Raw genomic sequence first — 20,731 nt, 5'->3', positions numbered from 1 at the left:
AGACGGAATATTATTGGCGATACCGGAACCACATACAGCGTACTTCCGAGAGTTTCGATTTTGAATAGGGGTTGGGAATTTCAGAATTAAGATATATTGAGGATTTCAAGAAATGGTGCAATAAAAATTATTTAGAAAAGTAAAAATAAAAAAATAAAAGTGATATAGTTTGATAGTTGTTTATTTATCTTCTTCGTGCTGTAATGTACTCGTAATCCAATTCAAGTACAATTTTAAATGAATAAATTATTTATTAGTATCTATAACTTATTTTATATAATATTTATTACCAATATTTAGAATTAAGCAAATCGAAACGAGATAACTGGTAACAAAAACGAGACTTGCACAGGACTCAATTTTTTCAGATTTGACGTGAGTGAGACGAGATTTTTTTTTATATTCTCGCCCACTCTCGTCTCGTTTGAAGCCCTAGCGGTCCGAAACTAAAAAAATAAAAATGATTTATAACAACACGACAACAGCGTGTCACTTAATTTTGCACAGACATACAACTTGTAATAATTCTAAAATAATTTTGTTTTTGCCGAGGTTCTACCTAAAAAAATTCATTTTTTGGTTTTTCTTTTAAACGTTTATTTTTTATGCTTTAACTTTAGGAATTAATTCCATACACGTAGAACCGTTCAGCAATAAAATACAGAATTCTACATATAAGTAACGGCATATAAGAAATAAAAACATAGTATGGAATCATTCTAATAACCATAAGATCATGTAAGCCAATAAATCATTGCAAGAAAATCAAAAATGTAGATCAGAAATGTAGACAAAGCTCTAAAATGCAAAATTTTACATGATAGCCAAACCATTACCATACAAGCGTTGAGTTCTTGCACGAACAAATGTAGCGAGTCAATTGCGACAGAATCCCGGTCGCAATTTGAAATCCCAAGCATTTAACTTGCTTATAACTGGTCATTGCAGCGCATCATAGACATTATTAGGAATATTAACAAATTTATGATTAACAACCATTTATTAGCTATTAAAGTTGCTATTAAATATAAATTTTTAGTTATTCATTGGTAATGAATTTTAGCGGACATTTAATCATTTTCAAAAGCCATGCAAAGATACGATTTATACAATTGGTATCCTAAAGTGTACCGACCATATACCGACATTCATATATTAAAATATCGGATGAAATTTGAAATATTTTGTTTTAAAAAATTATAGTTTAAAAAAACTAATAAAAACACGCTTTAATCGAACTGAAAGAATTAAAATAATAATTTCTGATACAAGTAAATAAAATAAATAAATATGATTTATATACTTTTCACTTCCAATTCATTAATAGTCATTATTTGAACCATGTACCATACTTTTAATATAACGCTACAGATATTTACATTATATATGTAATAAGCTTTCGGGCAGCACTTTCTTATCTGAAATTTTCGAACCTTAGGTTTCTCTGGTTAACGATCCGCAAATTTGAATCCTTCCCAGGGAACGGTAGGTACGTCAATTTTTTAATTATGTACCTGAATCTGTACCAACCACTACGCTAAGTTTCAGCCAATCCTAAACAAGGAAACAATATCACATGACCATTCCAATCATTTTATTAATTTCTACCAGTTATTTGATGCATGTTTCCTACCCACGATTTACCGTCTTTGCACTTTAACCTTAACATAAACACGCAATCGCCTTCGGAATCCTTTCCTCAGCATTACGGTTACTGCTAGGTGAGTTTTCTAAAAAATCGTGCGTCTTTACGAACGACGCAATCTTTCTGTGTCCGCATGAAGCTTTGCTTAATATGTATGAAGTGTCTTGTCACAAAGAACCGCTTTTTGTAACTGACAAATGTTAGAAACACTTTGACTGCAAGGCAAATCGGACATATTTTGTTCTTTGAACTTTTACTTTCGTTTGCAATCTTACAAAGTAAAACGACAGTAATATTTAACCACGCCGACTCTTCCTACTCTTTCTTCTCCAAAGTACAAGTGCATTGTAAATATGTATGCTATAAATATACGGTCTACAATAAGTATACAAGTTCAGAATTACTAAAGATTGCATGTTTTCAAAGTAAATTAAAATGCAACGTAATTAATTACCTAACAAATGTACAAAAATGTCTACATTAGACTGTAATTGTAGACCACGTACTAGCCGTTCGGGACGTATTAACTCATTAAATGTTGCTAGAACTTGTGCTACAAGAGCTCGTTACAACTTATATTTCCCAGAAATATTAATTTTTTTTGTAGATAATGCCAGTTCACACTTCCTACCTCAAATCACCCGCAAATTTTGTATTTAGTTATACCCGGTTTAGGGCTGGCCCGCGTGTCACCAAACGGGCATAATTAGCCCGAGTAGGAATTTAGTAAAACATACTCGTTTCAACTACACCAATACTAAATAATAAATGAATCAGTATATGTAGGTTGATACATTGAAAAGCAATAAACACATGTTATGAATGTTTTCAGATTGAATGAGAATTTTATGAAATTGTGTTCTGGGATATTTATGCGGAACAAATTTTGTATAGAAGCAAGCAAAAAGAGCAAAATGAGCAATGCAGAAAAACCAAGATGCTGACAGCGAAGTAGACGAGAACGGACGTGGCCAGCAACACAACAAGATAACAAACTTCAAGTTCAATTTTATTTCTAGGAATTTTATCTTTAATTTCCCGTGCTTGCGATGCTACTTCAAACAGTAGTACATTTTAGAAATTTTACTTCTATAACAAAAAATGTATTTTTCAAGCGCCTAATTTCAGTTCGCACTTGTATCGTAAGTCCAATTTGGACAGTGAGTGTGTCACACATACTTTTTTAATTAAGTAATTTAATCTTTTTGAGCCATTTATAAGATTATACTCACCCTCTCGTACTACCTACCATTGTATTTCAACATTTATAAGATATTAGCTTAATGTGATCTGATTAATAAACACATTGGCAATTTATTTGCTCTAGAAGTTTTCATTTGGCAATTTTCTGATATTAAATCACCATCATTTATGTAAACGATCGTTTTGAACATGTTTCATCCTCGCACTACATGCACCCTGACGAATAAAGAAAAGTTCTCTACTAGAACTGCTTTATGTAAAATAATCGCTCAATAGTAATATGGATTTACATGCAGAATAAATTTCAGCCCTCGTTTGCGCTATTGACGCTCAGTTCGGCATTTTTCGTGTGATTTTTCGTGTAGATATGTGTATTAATAGTTAAAATATATAATTTTTAGAATTCAAGTGAAATCAAGTTTGACATTGGAGTTTGTCCGCCGTAACAAACAATATATAGTTATATTACAATAAAACCAGGTCGATTATCTTTATTACACTTTTTATCTAACCGTTGGTTACGTTATTCAATTCAATTCAATTGTTGTGACAATCTACCCAATTGCTCCGCACAAGGGTGCGTAGTACAGGTACGAAAAGGAGACGATATTCAAGCATTCACGCATTTATTTGAACATCTAAAAAATTCTAAAAATTTAATTTGATATATAAAATGGAAAAAGAAAAAATAACAACATAAGTAAACGCAAAATATAAAATGTGGCATGGATAAAACCCCAATGCTTAACATAAACAAGAAATATTGACGACGCGTCGAGACTTTGAAAAGTTCGGAAATTGAAAATTTATTAATAGCCATCGGCTTCATGTATTCCACACAAACACATCTACATAAATGCGCTAGCTCAAGACGCATCTTGTCTGGAAAGGAGGAAAAAACACGTTTTTCAAGTGGTGCTATTTTCGGCGCCCGCACGCGAAGCCGAACTATGTGAAACGCGCTTTTGATTGATATCGATTATATGCATTGTATAAAGATGAAAAATAGTAAAGCTGCGTTGTACAGTTTCCACACACCGCGACTCCGAGGACATTAATAACATTGTATGTAAAATACAGTTTTTTTTTTTCAAGACAGAATAATTTTGTATACAGCATGTCGGTACAAATTTTAACTTTAAAAACATGTTATCTTTTGTTGTGTGTATACATTTTATATAATAAAAGCGGTACGACCTGTGTGCAACTTTTGGTACTCGAATTTCGAGCGCTACGCTGCTGTTTATATTATTTTGCGAGAGGGACTATAAATAAAATATTCGATGTGGCGCATGCAAGCAAGACACTGACGACGCGTTGTTTGTTATCGACATTTTAACCAGCAACGACTTCGTCAAAAAAACTGTTAGTATGCAAACAATTTTTGCACAGCAAACTCACTAAAAATGTTATCAACTTCCGAAAGTGTTCACAAAAAAAGTTATTTCCCTTCTCAAACATATGCCTAAATATTTATTTCGGTAAATTAATTTTTAGTTGCAAAACTGCTTTATACTCCAATTTAATCGCAAAGACATTCCAACCGATTGGCACAAATATGACGGTCAACGCCGGTGTACGACGATCACTCAACCGCAAAAGCCTCAGCTTAGAATGCGTGTACAGCGCGGTATCATTAGGGTATTAATTCGATCTAAAACCCTCGGACCCAAAATTATCGTGCACGGACCGCTTACACGATTATAACTTGCATAATCGAGTTACATGATATCATCAAACGACAATCAAAAATAACAAGTTAAAGTAAATATGATGACACAATATCTAAGGGACTAAGCACGCCCCTACATTAACATAATGAACGTTTGGTTACATAACTTTAAAGCATGCTTGTTTGTATAACTTTCGTGAGCCGTGCCTTAAGAATGGATTTATAATTTTCAGAAAATGCGCGGCCACGGAACGCTTTGGAACACTTTTAAGTAAAGTAGATTCGCTGGAGGTGGAGAATTTTTTTTTACAAAAATATTCATAGGCATTTTGCCGACTATTCATTTTATTGTTCATTATATTATGTCTGGGCGATCTACTTGTCTCACATACCAACACCAACAAAATATGAATTTAAAAAAAAAAATCCGCAGAAAATGTGTGAATTATTAACTAACTAAAGCAAAATCGTCACACTGGCCAAAAGTTTCATGAGTTGCAGGTAGATAGAGAAATGTATTCTCAATAATAAATCCTACGCTACCATAAATTATAAATCTAGTACCCGTATAAATAATTGTGAGGGTTCAAAACCTCACAATACCCTTATACATTTTCGCTATTTATAACTGCATCGTTTTCAAACCAATCAACATTTGCCAAACTTAGAAACAAAAGTTGAATTAATAAAATATAAAACTCACTCCATCGGGATTATGTTTGTAGGGTGGTCCACTACCACAAAACTCTACCAGCACGTCCTGCAGCTTCTTGGACGAATCTAGAAACAAAGAAATATTTATAAACGTTTCAAAAAAATTTATGATTAGCGCATCGTCTAACAAATTTCCATTATTATTATTATTATTAATTTCAAATTCAATAGCTCAAGTGGGTCGCAATTAAGTTAATGTCTTTAATATAATTTCAGTATTTTGATGGAACAAAATTGAATTTATGGGAATAAAAAAATCGGGAAAGCCTGCCGCAATTGTAATCATGGCGCTAATAAATTTATATCGATAGGACTGCACAATACAAATTTTTGCGAATAAAACGAATTATTTATTATCCGCAATTTCACTAATTCAATATTATACCATGCGTTTTTGTCCCAAATTGTTCAAATATTGTAAGGGTATACTTAAGAAACGCTTGCTAAGGTGGAAACGATTTGTTGATGCATGAACATGTAAAACGATGAAATCTACCCGCGCGCGAAAGGATGCAGGCGCGCAAACTAATTAGCCGCTAATTGGTAACAAGAACAGCGGAGGCGACGTCGGTGTTGGCGGCGCGTAATTTAAGCTGAAGCATAGAACGAGCGTAGCGCGGGAACTTAAAAATGATAGTTATTAACACAACCAGCTAAGTCGTAAAGTCGAGACCGTATTCAAATGCAAAAACAAACACGTGGTAATAAAACGATTAAAACACTTTCATTCAAACATTTTCCAATATTACCTGAATACGAAGCGTTCAATTTTAAAACCCGTAAAATCACAAGACCCTACCTATCGTGCAGCGTATAATATTCAGCCATAACCTTCAAATAAAATAAAATGCGACCACTTTTGCGACTATTTGAAACGCAAAATATCCATATAGTTTTCAACTCACATGTTGCCAGGTCCTGCAGCTGTTGAAACTCCTGCGGCGACAGTTTCTCCCACAACAAAGCCATACTATTTGTTTTCTTACTTGATGCACGATGTTTCCTGGGCGAGAGGATCGATTCACTTTCTATTCTCCAGGAGACGCTGAAGGCTAGATCGCGTTCTCGGGTTACTGCTTTTACTCACTGGCATGGCAACAGTGCTCGTTCGGCTAGAAAAATTAGTAGACGATTATTTGATGAAAAAAATAAGAAATTTTGCAAAACACAAAGATAGATAAATAAATTAAATGTATATGATAAATATCGACCAACACTTAAACATCAATTCAAACTCTAATTAAAATTTATTTAATCCTGCACATAAATCAAACACTTCCTTTTTGAATGTATGTTTTTATCAGTATTTTGACTACACATTTTACAAGAGATCCTGTAAAATATTAGGGGGAAGTCCCCTAGTGGCGGACACCTAAGGTTATTTATAAATAAATCAAAAAATATTTGAAGAAATGTTAATTAAATTATGACATATAGTAGATAACAAAGTTAGAAATCAAATTAAAATAACAAAAATGCAACCTCTTTTAAAAAATAATTAATACTATCAATTAAACTTTGGTAATAAAAAGTATAGTTTTAAAAAGTGGCACCTAGTACCGGACACATATTTGTGCCATACCCCTCTCACCGGACATTTCAAATATGTCATATGGTTAGGTAGGCTACCTTGTTTGGTATTATTTATGGGGCGGTGGGGGGTGGGGTGATAGAATTTAACGATTTATTCAACGGATTTAACACACTGACTAGAAGCAGCCCGTGAATGCATATATCCACTAGCTAATGTGTTGATTTCAGTTACAATGAATACTTTAACTACGAATTTTAGCGAATGTATGCATTGACTAGTAAATATATACATTTACTAAATGTTTGCATTGACTGCAACATAGCCATCTCCTCACTCTCTCTCTCTCACAAGAAATATCAATATGTTTACTGTCCGGCGCTAAGGGACAACTTAGTGTCCGGTGCTAAGGGACAGACATTTTCGTTCATTTGGTGGTACCTACTAAAATTGTTTAAAAAATCTAATAATATTCTACCATTTTACGGATAACAATCAAGTACTACTTGTATCTTTGAATACCACTCAAATGTAAATGCATAAATATACTAGAATTACTTACATTGATATTTAGGTGACGTCGTGATTTTGCGCCTGAAACAGCAAACGGCTGCTCCCGCCGTGGCCGTGTGCGTTTCTGGCGAGCCACGACGAGTGATCCTGTACCTGTGTGCCCCCCGCGCCCCTTTCACTTGTTTTTTGAAATGAAAAGATTTAAACTAGCTTAAATAGTACGAGTGTCCGGTGCTAGGTGCCGTCCGGCGTTACGGGACTTCCCCCTACGACCCTATGAAATAGATCTACCATAATCAAATGAAAGGTTCTGTTTGCATACCGAATCTAATTATAATCAAATGTCAATACAAATTGCATCAAGGTTCACGTTTCAATTTCGGAATGCCGAATAACAGAAATTTGCAATGCAGAACAAACACGTGTGCTAATGAATCAGGTGAAATTAAGGTCCGACCGAAACTGTTTTTTTCGGTAGACACAGAAACCTAATTTAGGTCTTGATCTCAGTTTGTGAAAAATGAATTGTCAATCATAATCAGTATTAACTAAGCATAAAAAAGTTTAGGTATTAATATTTATTATTCCACAATCTAATATTTTGTGCTAGAAACAAGTAATTCTCAGCATTTTCGTCATATCTATAAGGAATTGCTTCCCCGCTCTGAATGCGGACCGCATAAAATAAATATAAGTGAAATTTGCAAATTTTGAATAGAGTGCCGCAAGTTGTATTAAAAAAATAAGCATTTTCAATAACTAGATAAACATAAGTGCACTAAGCCATAATAAAAATATAGCATTATATGACACGGTGCCTGAGAATTAAAAAATTTGCACAAATGTTCATGAGAAAAAATCATAGTTTGGCATAAGTTTCGGTTTCGGCCGTTGTTGCGGCTAAATTTAAGTCGAAACCGAAATTTGGCCAAAACCCTTAAAAATCGGGTAGAAACCGAATGTATTTCGGTCGGACCTTAGGTGAAATATTCAATTTAAAGTTCAAATTCGCATTGCTTCGTTTTCTACTTTGTATCAATCACATCAATAGCATATTAAATTAATAAAGTACTCCGTATGGCTACAGCAAAACATCGCTACATTTAACGCTAACCAATGCAATTGGAAAATGAAAAAGATTGCAATTTGCTCGAGTGGGTTTAGCGTCACATAATAAATAGTAATATAACTAAATTTATTGCGTGTTTTATAACATTATAGTACCAATAACATTTTTCGATTGACAATAATATGAATATAAATAAATTACGCATTAATGAAAATGCAATCAGTAAATTCAAATAATCATACAAGAACATAAAAGTTAAAATGTAAAAATATCAGTTGCCGCAGGGTGAAAATAAAGTCTGAAACATTTATTGTGATCGACATTTCGATACGAAATGCGACATAAATGATTGATGTGGTGAATGCGTTCGTACCAAACGCATATCGCAGCGTCCGATAATGTAAATGTAAAATCTATTATTCAGTCGTCATTTTCACGGATCATTCGGAACGCGCGCAGGCATGAATAACAACTTCATCAACATCAAACCCGACCACGCGCGTTGGTATAATAACGTAGGAATAAGAACAATAACAATCTAATTTTGACTCAACCCAATAATTAAAAAAAATGTACATATGATTTGCACATTAAAATGAGTAATAATGTTTTACAATTAAAGATGTCATTGGAACATCTATAGCACTTCAGAAAATAACAGTTGGGCCTGTATTAGAATTGATTGACATCATTGGTATGTATGGCATAGTGCGAGTATCAAATTGAACGATGGCGTAAATTAATAACAGAATGAAAATTGCATTTTCCAATTGGAAGCATAAAAATCTCCGACTCAAATCACAATCCAGGAATACATAGCGTGCCGGCTTTTGTACGTCGCCGATATTCTCTATTGCCATGAGTAAGTACCAAATTGGGTTTTCAAATATAGGACTTTGTTTTCGTTTCGAATATTTAAGACGAGTATTTATTAATGTAGCGCAAAGTGAATTTTATTAATTAAAATTCAATGCTGTTTATTTTACAAGAAGAACTAATGCCGACACGATAATGAACTTAACTAACTTATTAAAACAAAACAAGATGGCTGAAAGATGGCTCGAGCCGCTTGAGGTGGGTTGCGCAACACCACAAGTGAAAGAGCGCCAAATTCAATAATTAATATAATTTATGATAAAATACAAAAATACAATGCAATACATACATTAAAAATGGATTTTTTAAAGCCAAATGAACAGAACATTGAATGCAATTGGATTTTAAAATTAAAAATCATAGCCATAACAATTTACTCAGTTTAAAAATAATTTACTTAGTATCTACGCATTCCAACCATCAGTTTGGTTGTGAGGCAATATTTTAAAATGTAGTGAAACGCAACTGTGTCTAAGTAAAAAGTTATCCACGGTGGTTAACAAACTAATTAAAGTCTAAATATAATGTTTATGTGAGCTATAATTTTCGCTTTGTTTCCAGTACATGCCCGTGAATTATTTCAAATTTTATTACAAATAAAAATGATTACCTATTTTCATGTATACATGAATACATAGCATAGTAATAAATACACTGCTATATCTACTATATCCCCCAACCATGAAAAAAGATTTTTTTGAGTAAAATATGTTTTATCCTCTGTAACTGAGTTTAAATAAAAAAAGCTTTCTTCATAACCCGTAATTGAAGAACAACTAAATATTAATTAAAGTGATATAAGCAATAAAACATAAAGAAAAAACTAGTTAGAGATGGTTTTCCTTGTCGACGCATTGTATGTGTGTGCACACCGCCGTTGCCATAACAATTCTAATTGTGACGCAAAACGCAAACGATCTCGTTGCGGAGGCGGCGGACGTCGTTGCGCAAAATGCGACAAAATCACCATGCACTCTACGACGTCAAAGCAAAGCGGGCATAATAACCCACCTCCAGCAACTGCCGTACTCAACAATTGATGTGTGAAGTATAAATCAACATCAACTCGAGAAAAACGTACAACTGTGTATAAGAAAAACAACAAATAAAAAACTCAAATAGAGAGTTGAATAGAAGCAAACAAATCCTCAAGAACAAGAGAAGAAAAAGTGAACTCGTGTACCTCAATTGTAATTGTGGCTAACCCTAGAGCATACATGAATAGTCGATTGGTTACATTTTATGCAACAATAAGTGTGTGGACTTGCGTCTTGAAATATAGTTAAAAGTTTGTACAGGAACAACTATATTTATATTACAGTTTCGCATGCCGTTTGTGCAGTGTACCATTGTGCTGCAAATGCTTTATGTAAATTTAATGTCAGCGTATCACCGTGCAAACTTTTACTGCGGTTTTACGACTACTGCAAAATATAGAAATCTAATAATGTCCTGTGGTATATTGTGCATCGACTTTACATATATATTCCAGAAAAACTTTATTATTCAATTATTATTTAGGCCGTGTGAAGCCTGTTTATTGTCGAATTATTGATGATTTTGTTTACTCCCTAGTTGCGGCGATCGGCTTTGTGCCACCAGCATGCGTCTGCATCGTTTATTTATTTCGCCTCGCAGTCGTCGACGCGTGGCAGTTATCTTCGTTTCCTATTTTCCGCACCATTCAGAGCGCGATTCGCAATCTTCCATTCACTATTCATCCAGCCACCGGCGCCGCCGCCGTTGATGAATTTATTATCTGCTTGTCTGCCGTTACACCTTTGTGTTTACTTTGTGAATCCGCGAAGAGAGATTAGAAACGGTAAACATAATGGCTATGAAAAATCATATTATACCTAGGAAGATTAATCATAATCTAATGCAATCCTTGGATTATATTTAATGATAAATTCAACCTTATAACTTGGGTTATCTTCATATTTTGATGCTTGTTAATCGGAATTGCAACAAAGGTGTAGACATGTAAGAAACCACGCATCAGTTTGGAACAATGCTCAAACATTTTTAGAATATTCATACACATCCAAGTTATTAAATATTTCAAATTATGATGACATTTCGTAAATTATGAATATGAGCAAGGAAGGCAGCATGCAACAAAAGGCTATAAAATGAGATATAACTAGTGAATTGGCCCCGAAATTTCCACAAAATATTCGGTGTAACAACTTTGGAGAAACTTGCGATATGCGCAGGCGCGCGTTTGTTACTCTCCCAACTAAATACTTCCTTGTTTCTTGAGACAAAATACTTGTGGAACATGTATGTTCAGTTTTTCCTAAATATTTGGCATCATGAATCTTGGCACAGTCGGTGTGGTCGCCACAATCGAAATGGCAAAACGTCATTTACAAAATAATATTGAAGCTATCACTATGTTACTATGTAACATTTCTGCCTCTTGAATGGGTAAATCACTTGCCTTACATCAAACGTGTCAAGACATGGAATTGTTGAGAATCCAACTGATATGAATTTAGCGGAAGCGATACATTTCCTTAGTTGGCCACTGTACATCAACGTGTGAAGCCGTAAATAGCAAAAATAGTTTTTCGGAAATTTCGAAAATTTAAACAAAGAAAAACGTCACCAAGCTAGCCGGGCCTGCTAGTATACAATAAAGTGCAGAAAACATAGTGCAGTTTCATTTACAAAGCGATAAAATTCCCCGGCGTCTCGCTGATTTACTGATTTACATTCACTTTGTATAATGTGCCGTTGCGTATTAATTTTAATATAGGTACATTGTGTATGCACATACAAGTTTAAAACGGTACAAATTTAATCATTTAATGAAATTAAAATGTGGGGTATTGGTTGAACGTGGCACGGTGTTAGTGAATATTAGATGTTTATTTATAAAGACAAACAAATATAATGAAGAAGAGCACAATTATAACCGAAAGCAAAACATCAATGTAGTGAAGCAACTGATTTCTTATGATGTTAAAAACAAACTGAACTTTTCTTTTTTCTGTTCTCCATACTCTATCATCAGCTTACTCGTACTCCTTGTAGGAGAAGAGATGCATACGGAGTAAGGGTAAAAGTTTGGCGGTTGTGGTGGATTATAGGGAAGAGTAGTTTAGCGTTTTGCGCAATCTGTGGTAACCTGGCAACAGCGTTTATATAAGTGTTGGGGGTTTGAAGATTATGGTATACTGAGGATGGTAAGAAATGGTACAATAAAAATTATTTACAAAAGATGAATAAATGCTAGATATTTTATGATCCAATTTTGGTCAAAGTAAATGAGATTCATTTCAGGAAAATGTTTGGATCTGTATTTAGAAAGAAATGCTCGCCACCTAAATAAGTTATAGGTATATGAATTAAGATACTGTTTTACAACGTAATTTGCACTTACGCTCGCTCCGAGTAAATTCAAATAACGCATAATGAAACTGAATGCAAGTGTTTCAGCCTAAGTGGAAACTTAAATCGAAATTAAATTAAATAAACGCTGTTTAAACGCAATCTTGCGTCCATTTTCGCACTCGTTTATGCAAATTTGAATGCTAGCAAAAACTCCTCAGAAATGGTCGTGCAGTATGCGCAGACACGAGCCATCAGCGACGTTCGCGTGGAGGCTGTATAGGAATATCAGGCCAAGAGTCGTATTTCATAATAACGCACGCGTCTCCGCGAATATATTCCAAGATCTGTGCCGGAGAATTTAATAAAGCGCTATGAAAATGCTTCCGCGGCGTACCCAACAAGTGGAGATTACCAACCGCGATATGACCGCTTTTTAATACCAGAACTACGAGCCTAGCAAGCATCTCTATTACCATTCTTGCGAAATCATTCCGTAAACATAACAATGCCTTTGCTAACAGTCTTTGGATAAATCTATTCAAAAATGTTGAATCACGAAGATGATGATGATGGCGGTAAAAACAAGAAAGAAAGCACCTATGAATAATACGTCCTCTTTTTCTTCTCCCTTTTTTTGGCCTTTCATTGCCTCTGCGAGTGGGGTTGAGACCTTGGTAATAAATAAATAAAGATGAACCGATATAAAGTAAAAGCAAATTGGATACAAGAAAGAACATCTAGAGCTAGAGGTCAATTAGCAATGCAAATGTTGTTTGTGTGTACCGGCGGGATTGTACTTCACGGGCGGAATTGCCAATTACCGATTCGTTGATTGTCGTCACTAATTCCTGGTGGAAGAGTATTAATAAAATATGAAATACTCGTAATACCACTGTATTTGTCATATTTTTAAGCCTGATCTGCATGAGTCACTGGAAGGAGGATGTGCTCAATTGGATGTCTCGGGGTTGTCGAGGTTGATGTATCAGACACTACAACTAAAAATGTTGTATTTTATCCCAAGTTTAATTCTAGATTAAACAATGCGGTCGTAAAGTGTCTTCTAAAAAAATGTAAAAATATAATCGACACTACGTGACATAAATAAATAAAAATTCTTTATGTGCACATAAACTACACTTCTTATGACGTCACCACAGGTGGCTGCTAGTGTGCATATAGACCTTAAACACTTGGTACATAAATTGTAAAGTAACAAACAAAACAAAAAACATAATCTAGTATTTTGTCCATTTGTGGTTTCATGACAACTAAATGCTCATCATTGAATGTTAAAAATAAAATATAAAAAAGGAAATGTATCTACTTTTTGATACATTTCGCAACTCAACTAGTCGTTTTCGCCTTCTTCCAGGTAGTGAACTGTAATGAAATGTCGCAGCCCGCAAAGACATGGCCGTCTCCCAGGCAAGTTAAAAGTCAAGCTTTGCGAAAGTCCCCCGAGTATAAGAGAAATAGGATCAAATCGATGGTTTTATCCCATGCTCGCAATGTTTTCCGGGTTGCGGTGGCATACGACCACGTTCACTCATCGCACATGATTTGCATTTCCATTCGTCTATCTTCGATTTTTCGTTTGCCGAACGTGTTTCATTCAGAGCGTTTTCGATCTTGCCGACATAGATAGATAAAATTGGTTGCAATAATAAAAATGCGGAAAGTTTTCGCTCCCTATCTTTATATATCTTATTGTATTTGTGTGAAGGAAAATGCGAACACGCATCGAATACAAAAGGTATTGGAGGATTTTCAATTGTACAGTAGTTGTAAATCTTGAATCAGTTGAGACTAGCTGGAAAGATAAAAAGCAAACTGAAACAAATTATATTACTAATAAAATTATATAATTTAAAAATGATATGATATTAATGAAAACAATTGCCAATCAAAATTCTTGATCAGAAACAAGGTAAAAAATATAATCTTTTTTTAAATTTTATATACGTAATCACATATGATATTTATTCCGAATACCAATTAGACAAAACAAGCCAATCAGTCTAAAAATTAAATTTGTAAAAATCGCAGTTTAGTAAATTATATGTTTACATGCATACAAAAACTTGATAGATACCCGTCTTCCAAGCAATGCTTTTTGTTTATTTTTCTATTTGTGTTTTGTACCCATTTATAGTTTTCTATCTTTAAACTTTCAGCGCTTACTCGCTGTGGCTGTGCCTCTGCCTTGTTCAGCGGGCGTAACGTCATTACAACTGTTTGTTTTCGAAGCAAATCAAAAGTCCCCCCACCTAAGTTTTCAAGCCGAACAAGTGAGAGTATAATAGATCATATATAGAGATCATATGAACGTCGGCTTTGAGAAGGCGGCAGCGCGGCGGCAATTACACGTCGACAGTAAACCGCCGTAGGTTTTCCTAGAACGCCTCTGTGGTCGACATTGAAACTACGTACAAATTTAATAGTACACATCGTAAAATACGTCTTAAAATACGTCTAGTTTACTGCACTCAAGTGCGCCTACATTAGAACTTTTACTAGTCGGATGGCGCTTCTTTAACACTAGCAATTTCATTCTCAATTGGTGCAATTGGTGGAAAAAGTCGGCAACGCGCAAAGCATGTACATTTATTGAAAACTTAAACTATAAAAAATGTTATTAAATATAAGTAAGCCCTACAAAATATAAAACTTCTGTCGAATCTCTGTCAATAAGCATGTTTCCACACGATCTTTAATGTAAGAGTAATTTCCCGTCGTCAACTACGTCTATTTCACGTGTGGTAAACGAACTTTCCTGTCGTCTCGACGCTGCCGCTAACGATTTGACGCATCGTTAATTTTCGTACGCACATCATGCCAACAACAAATCTGCGCCGGGTGGCCGCACTCCCGCAACCACAAAGACACGGGCACACTGCCCGAAACTGATACAAATGTACTACAAACTACAATATACCTGCATATTACGAAATTTCCATAAATTTCCCATGGAAATCTCACCTCGCGTGTCACTTATTTTCCAAACTAATAAAACTATATACTCGTGCTCTTCCTCATTTTCGGAATACCGCTAGTGATCGTTTCATATGCACATATTGTATTTCATATCTACGAGTATCAAGTTAATGTTTAGTAATTACTTTGAAATTTTTCCCGGCATATTGTAGGCTTTTCAACAAAAAGTTCGCTACAAAAAAGAAGAAAAGGGAGAGTAATTGATGCTGCCTCTTACTTGACATTTATGAATTTATAACTCAGAACATGTTTGAATTGTAAGTAACTTCAGCTTAATTAAAAATACTTGAATGAGGCAAGATGCAAATTACTTGGCAAGTTTTTATTTTCAATACACTTACAAAGTTAAAAAAAAAAACTGGAACAAATTTTATACAAATTGTAAGGATACGAAAATATTTATAAAAAGGGTATTTAGTTTGTATTTTCTTTAAATAATCACATATAATATTTATTTGCATATTAAATCCGTGTTGTATCCCGATATAAATTTATTATTGACATGTTTCGCCTAATTTGTATTTTTATACTGCCAGTTTGGACAAAAATAAGGGTAGATTGCTACAGTAATACCTACACATGATATAACAAGCAAAAAGTACGCATCCGCGGAGTGGTTGCAAATGCGGCACATCCCTTTCTCCTTCATTCTCCATTTTTCATGCCCTAACCCTCGTCACCCAATTTACCAGTCACCTCAATCAACTCAACTGTTTTAATAAAAAATCCAATTTTCTATATAACTATTAAAATAAAAAGGAATAAAACGACGCTTCAAAAATTGCATTCCCAAGAGAAATTCCCAAAAAATAATAATGGAGACGTCGAAGTCGTTTCTGCGTCGTTAGGGGACTTCCACCCTTTTTACGCGAACGTGCTGCTAAAAATAGATAGCGAAAAATATTTATGCCACAACCCACACGCGCACAGCACTCGTCGGCATGCGGGTGCGTATAAATATTATTAGACATCCCTTAGCTGCCTAATTGCGCACATCTATTATCTCTGCCATTTAGAAAACTAATTCTACCGCATGTTACGGCTAAGCCAGGAGTGTACTATGGAATTATTCGTCAAAAATATTAAAAACACAAAACTGGGTATCTTATGCATATGATGCTTATAATGCTTTGATATATTTTAAATTAAATTTTACTCTCTTAACATAACATATTGTCAAATATTATCCTTCACCACCTAATTCCAAAGCTGTTCAAATGGTTTTTAAGTGTCGTTGGTATAACTTTTACAGAATGTGTACAATCTACAACCGGCAGCACAAACTAAACAAGGTGTATAACAAATGTATTATACACCTATCTGTAAATCTTGTTACGGGTATGCAGAAGGGTATATATTGGAAACATGTCAACGAAACATATCAAGTAAATATGTCATACAACCTACATCATCATCATCATCATGGCCCAGTTCTCATGAAATTTAAAATTTGAATGCATGACATGTTATCGGTGGACTGCCGAAAAAGTGTGGTATTTGGTATGACATTGTCCAAAGTAGTCTTTTCACACTTATTTATAGATTTTTAATTGTGAGGAAAAGTACGCAACGTTTTCTTTTTTAATTAAAATCAAATCAGGATGAACTAAAGTTTCCAATAAAAATAATAACAAATTTCACAATTTGGACACAATATTGTCAATTGAAAATCAGGGTTATGGCGAAGCCAACCTTTCTCGCATATTTATTATAAATACATTGCGTGGCATCTCAACGCTAATAATGAGTTATTGCGTAAGTTTCCGTAATTGCCCGCTGAAAATTGATATCCAATTATTTGATACAAAATTTCTACATTAGGCGACGAAGACGTATTCACGTATTCAGGAGTTTATATTAAATATTTAATAATACATCGGTGTGGGAATATGTTCCGCGCAGAACAAGGCAATCTAGAGGTAAAATATTACAGAGTTAATTACCGAGCTTATGACGAACTTGCTGACGATGTTTTGATAACATTTCTGAGCGTTTCCGCAATTTAATTATGACATAATTGAGGAGATTTTGCATTCATCGTGTACCTGTAACCCGGTTATTTTTTTAAGAGTACGATGGAGAAATTTTTTCATGAATTGACTTGCGAACTCGCCCACGCCTTTTGTCATAATGTAACTGAAAGTAAGGCAATAAATAAAACACATAATATATATGGTGAATGTGGATTCAAAGTCCCTACATTTCTCATCGGTAAAAGAACATTAAGCATATATTTGCCATTCTATATTCGCATTCACCCGCACATGTTTTTACCTTACTAAAGATTTAAATTAATAAAAGTGCATTATTTGTATTTCTGCGCAGAGATGTCGAAACTTCTGTCTCTATTAGTTCTATTATATTTTATTTTCATTATGCGTAAAACCGCGTGTTACAGATATTTACTTAATATCTGTATGAAACTTAAGCATTCTGGCACCATGTCCTAATCTGGATTTTAACAAACTTAGGCCTTTCTAGATATAGGTACCTGTATCTGTATCAGACACTACCCTAATTTCTATATAGGTATTACATAATAATTTAAAGCTTTATATTAATTTCTCCGTTCTAGTGTTACATCTGCTCTATGGAACGACGAAAAATATTTTCATTTCTACCTATTATTGTTGCAGTAAAAAAAACTTTTACAGTTTCATGTCATGTGCACACTTTTAGCAGATAGTCGAAAGTACAGAGGACCTAGTTATGGCACGCACGGCGATATACTTAATTCGGTTGAAACGCGCCGTACCCAGATAGTACCGACTGAAACTCGCGCGTCGGTGCAATTAGAGAACTAAATTACCTAATTAATTGTGCCTCGATTATTAGCATTGTCTGCCATTACTATTATTGTTATCAACTGTTTGCACGCGGATTGTAACTTTATGTTGGTATCTATGTGACATCCAGTGTATACGAAATAACATGAATAATTTCACGCTTTTCATATTGACTTGACTGTGCCGCACACACATAGATATTATGAGGCGACCAAAACTTATTAGCGTTTCGCATTAATGCGTAATATATACGCAATGGTGGTTCACAAGCCGCAGAAGGGTTACATTAAATTTACGTTTTGCAGCGATGAATTCAAGAGTCCTCAAACTTATCCAATTATTTTGCTACCCCAAATTTCACTGAGTGTTTTCCACTGTAAACAAATGGTAAATTAAGTATCAAGTGGGCTAAAAACGCTTTTATTCACCAAGTTTAGCGGCGTGATTCTTACGCTATTTTTTTCTACTTCCACTCGATTTGTTTTTGTAGTTGAATTTTGTATTGCAAAACTTCCAATTTCGCTTGCACACTACTGGGAAATGTAAGATTATAAATGCATTGGAGTACTTTGAGTTCGCGCACGTAAATGCGATGCGCCGTGCCGGCACGATCAGCACATAATGGTGCCGCAGAGGTAAAGGCGCAGGCGCAAGCTCCACCCCGTGACAAAAGTACTTTAGTCATGGCTTTGACCGTCCATGTTTAAAGCACCACTTTATGTGTAGGTATCAAAACCGTAAAAAAACGAAACGAGAAAGTGGAAGTAGAAAAAAATATTTTTTTAACGTGAGCGCAAAGTAGACGATTTAATTGTTGTACAATTCAATTTTGCTTATATGTTAGTCAACGTGTTCGTTGCACGAATGTTACGGTTTTCATTAGCGTTGAGCTTTCCACATCTGCGTGCAGGTGGTTATTTTCATTTAGCTTCACTATATTACACTAACACATACGACATACCAACCATTATGCGTGACACAGGGTCCCTTTGTGATGTCGCACTTGTGAAATCGCCTTCATCTATCAATCTTCATCCCCAACTCTCACGCGCACATACCGCTTATCAATGTTACGACTTTCATTACTTTTGTGTACGCTTGCTTAAACTTAATTAATTTGACTAGTATGTGTAAGTGTAAAAATGCACAGAATACTAAAAAAAATTAATAATAAGCGATGCTGCAAAAGTGTGTGTGCGTGTTTGTACTGATGGATAGAGTTTGTGTCGGAGCAGATTGGTGTTGGGTGCTTAAAGGGCACTTGGGGCGGCCTGGATCGTGAGTCTAGTGGCTCGTTTCGCTCTTCACCTTCACCCAGCGCGCAGGGGTTGATGGAGTGTAGGCGAGCGTGGAGAAACATGGCATCGTGCCGCTTTGATTATTATTAACGCTAATCACGGAATCATGTTACACGCCAACCCGTTTGGGCGCCTATTAGCACGAATACAGAGTAACAAGTAACCAATAACAAAATCGCCAACGAATTGTAGAAAACACAACACGAATGCATATAACCAGGCAAATTTGTTTCAAAAATTACATAAAATCAATAGTAAACACACAATAAATAAGTAAATACACATACCTCCGACATGCCATTGCACTGAAGAATTTACATTCAAACATTCTAAGTTCCTTTATGTGCACTAGTGAACATTGCTGCACTTTCATGCTACCTCTGTATCACTTTGTCAAAAATACGCTGCTTTATCCTATTGAAACTGTCTTAAATAGTCTTCGTTTGCGTTTGTTTCTGATGTAGCTAATATTGTTGGATGTGCTTATTCGTCTCACTTGAATTTGTTCGCTATTCAAAGCTCGTTTACCATGCCAATTCCGATAGCATGTTGACTGAAGTTTCCTTGATCGAGAATCATATTAAAGCAACCGTTGCCGCACATACGGTGCTCCAGTGGAAGATATACATGCACGATGCGCCCACACCGGGAAATCGCGAACAACTGGCCATAGATTAGACTACTGACTGGCGCATAGAACCGGCGCGCGGCGCGATTCTCGCCGCCGCTGCGCAACGCGCGTAGCAGCGCTCGGGGATTCTGCGGTCGACATGGCAACGTGCTGGTTTTTTTTTGCGTACGCAGGAGGGAAACTAGACCTGACTGATAAAGATTTTTGAAGTAAATATTACATTTATAACAAGTTAATATATAGTAACGCAAAGAGAAATGGAAGAAAAGAAAGTCATAAAACACAATCATATTTTAAGCATATCCCCATGGCAACGACAAACAAATGAAGCAGATAATACATACCATTTGTAGTTAAATCAAGATAAAATTTTATATTCATTTACATTTGATAAATTTCCTGCAGAAATAAAATGATACAATTTCAACAAACATAAAATTTACATAGAAATACTCAC

General features: G+C 34.9%; 1 protein-coding gene across 9 annotated transcripts in view; it reads right to left on the bottom strand.

The window, feature by feature from the left end:
* The window catches only part of Dgk (diacyl glycerol kinase 1), a 35,804-nt gene extending 15,367 nt beyond the window's left edge, over nucleotides 1-20,437 (bottom strand). For 4 of the 9 annotated variants that reach the window (XM_065310512.1, XM_065310514.1, XM_065310515.1 and 1 more), the window contains exons 1-3: nucleotides 19,931-20,435; nucleotides 6,140-6,346; nucleotides 5,224-5,300 (exon numbers count right to left, since the gene is read on the bottom strand). In XM_065310512.1, the coding sequence (XP_065166584.1) occupies nucleotides 5,224-5,300; nucleotides 6,140-6,203 (141 nt within the window). In that variant the 5' untranslated portion in view covers nucleotides 6,204-6,346; nucleotides 19,931-20,435. Of the gene's footprint in view, nucleotides 1-5,223; nucleotides 5,301-6,139; nucleotides 6,347-19,930 lie in introns of all 9 variants that reach the window. The other 5 variants (XM_065310518.1, XM_065310519.1, XM_065310516.1 and 2 more) reach the window with 4 other exon arrangements.
* Nucleotides 20,438-20,731: the final 294 nt, after the last annotated feature.

The sequence above is a fragment of the Atheta coriaria genome, unplaced genomic scaffold (assembly GCF_025399875.1).
Source record: "Atheta coriaria isolate IRGN ID8LTWV9N9 unplaced genomic scaffold, Caltech_Dcor_3.1 hic_scaffold_9_pilon, whole genome shotgun sequence".
NCBI lineage: Eukaryota > Metazoa > Arthropoda > Insecta > Coleoptera > Staphylinidae > Dalotia > Dalotia coriaria.
Note: the sequence above shows the minus strand (reverse complement) of the source record. Positions and strands in the feature narration are given on the sequence as shown.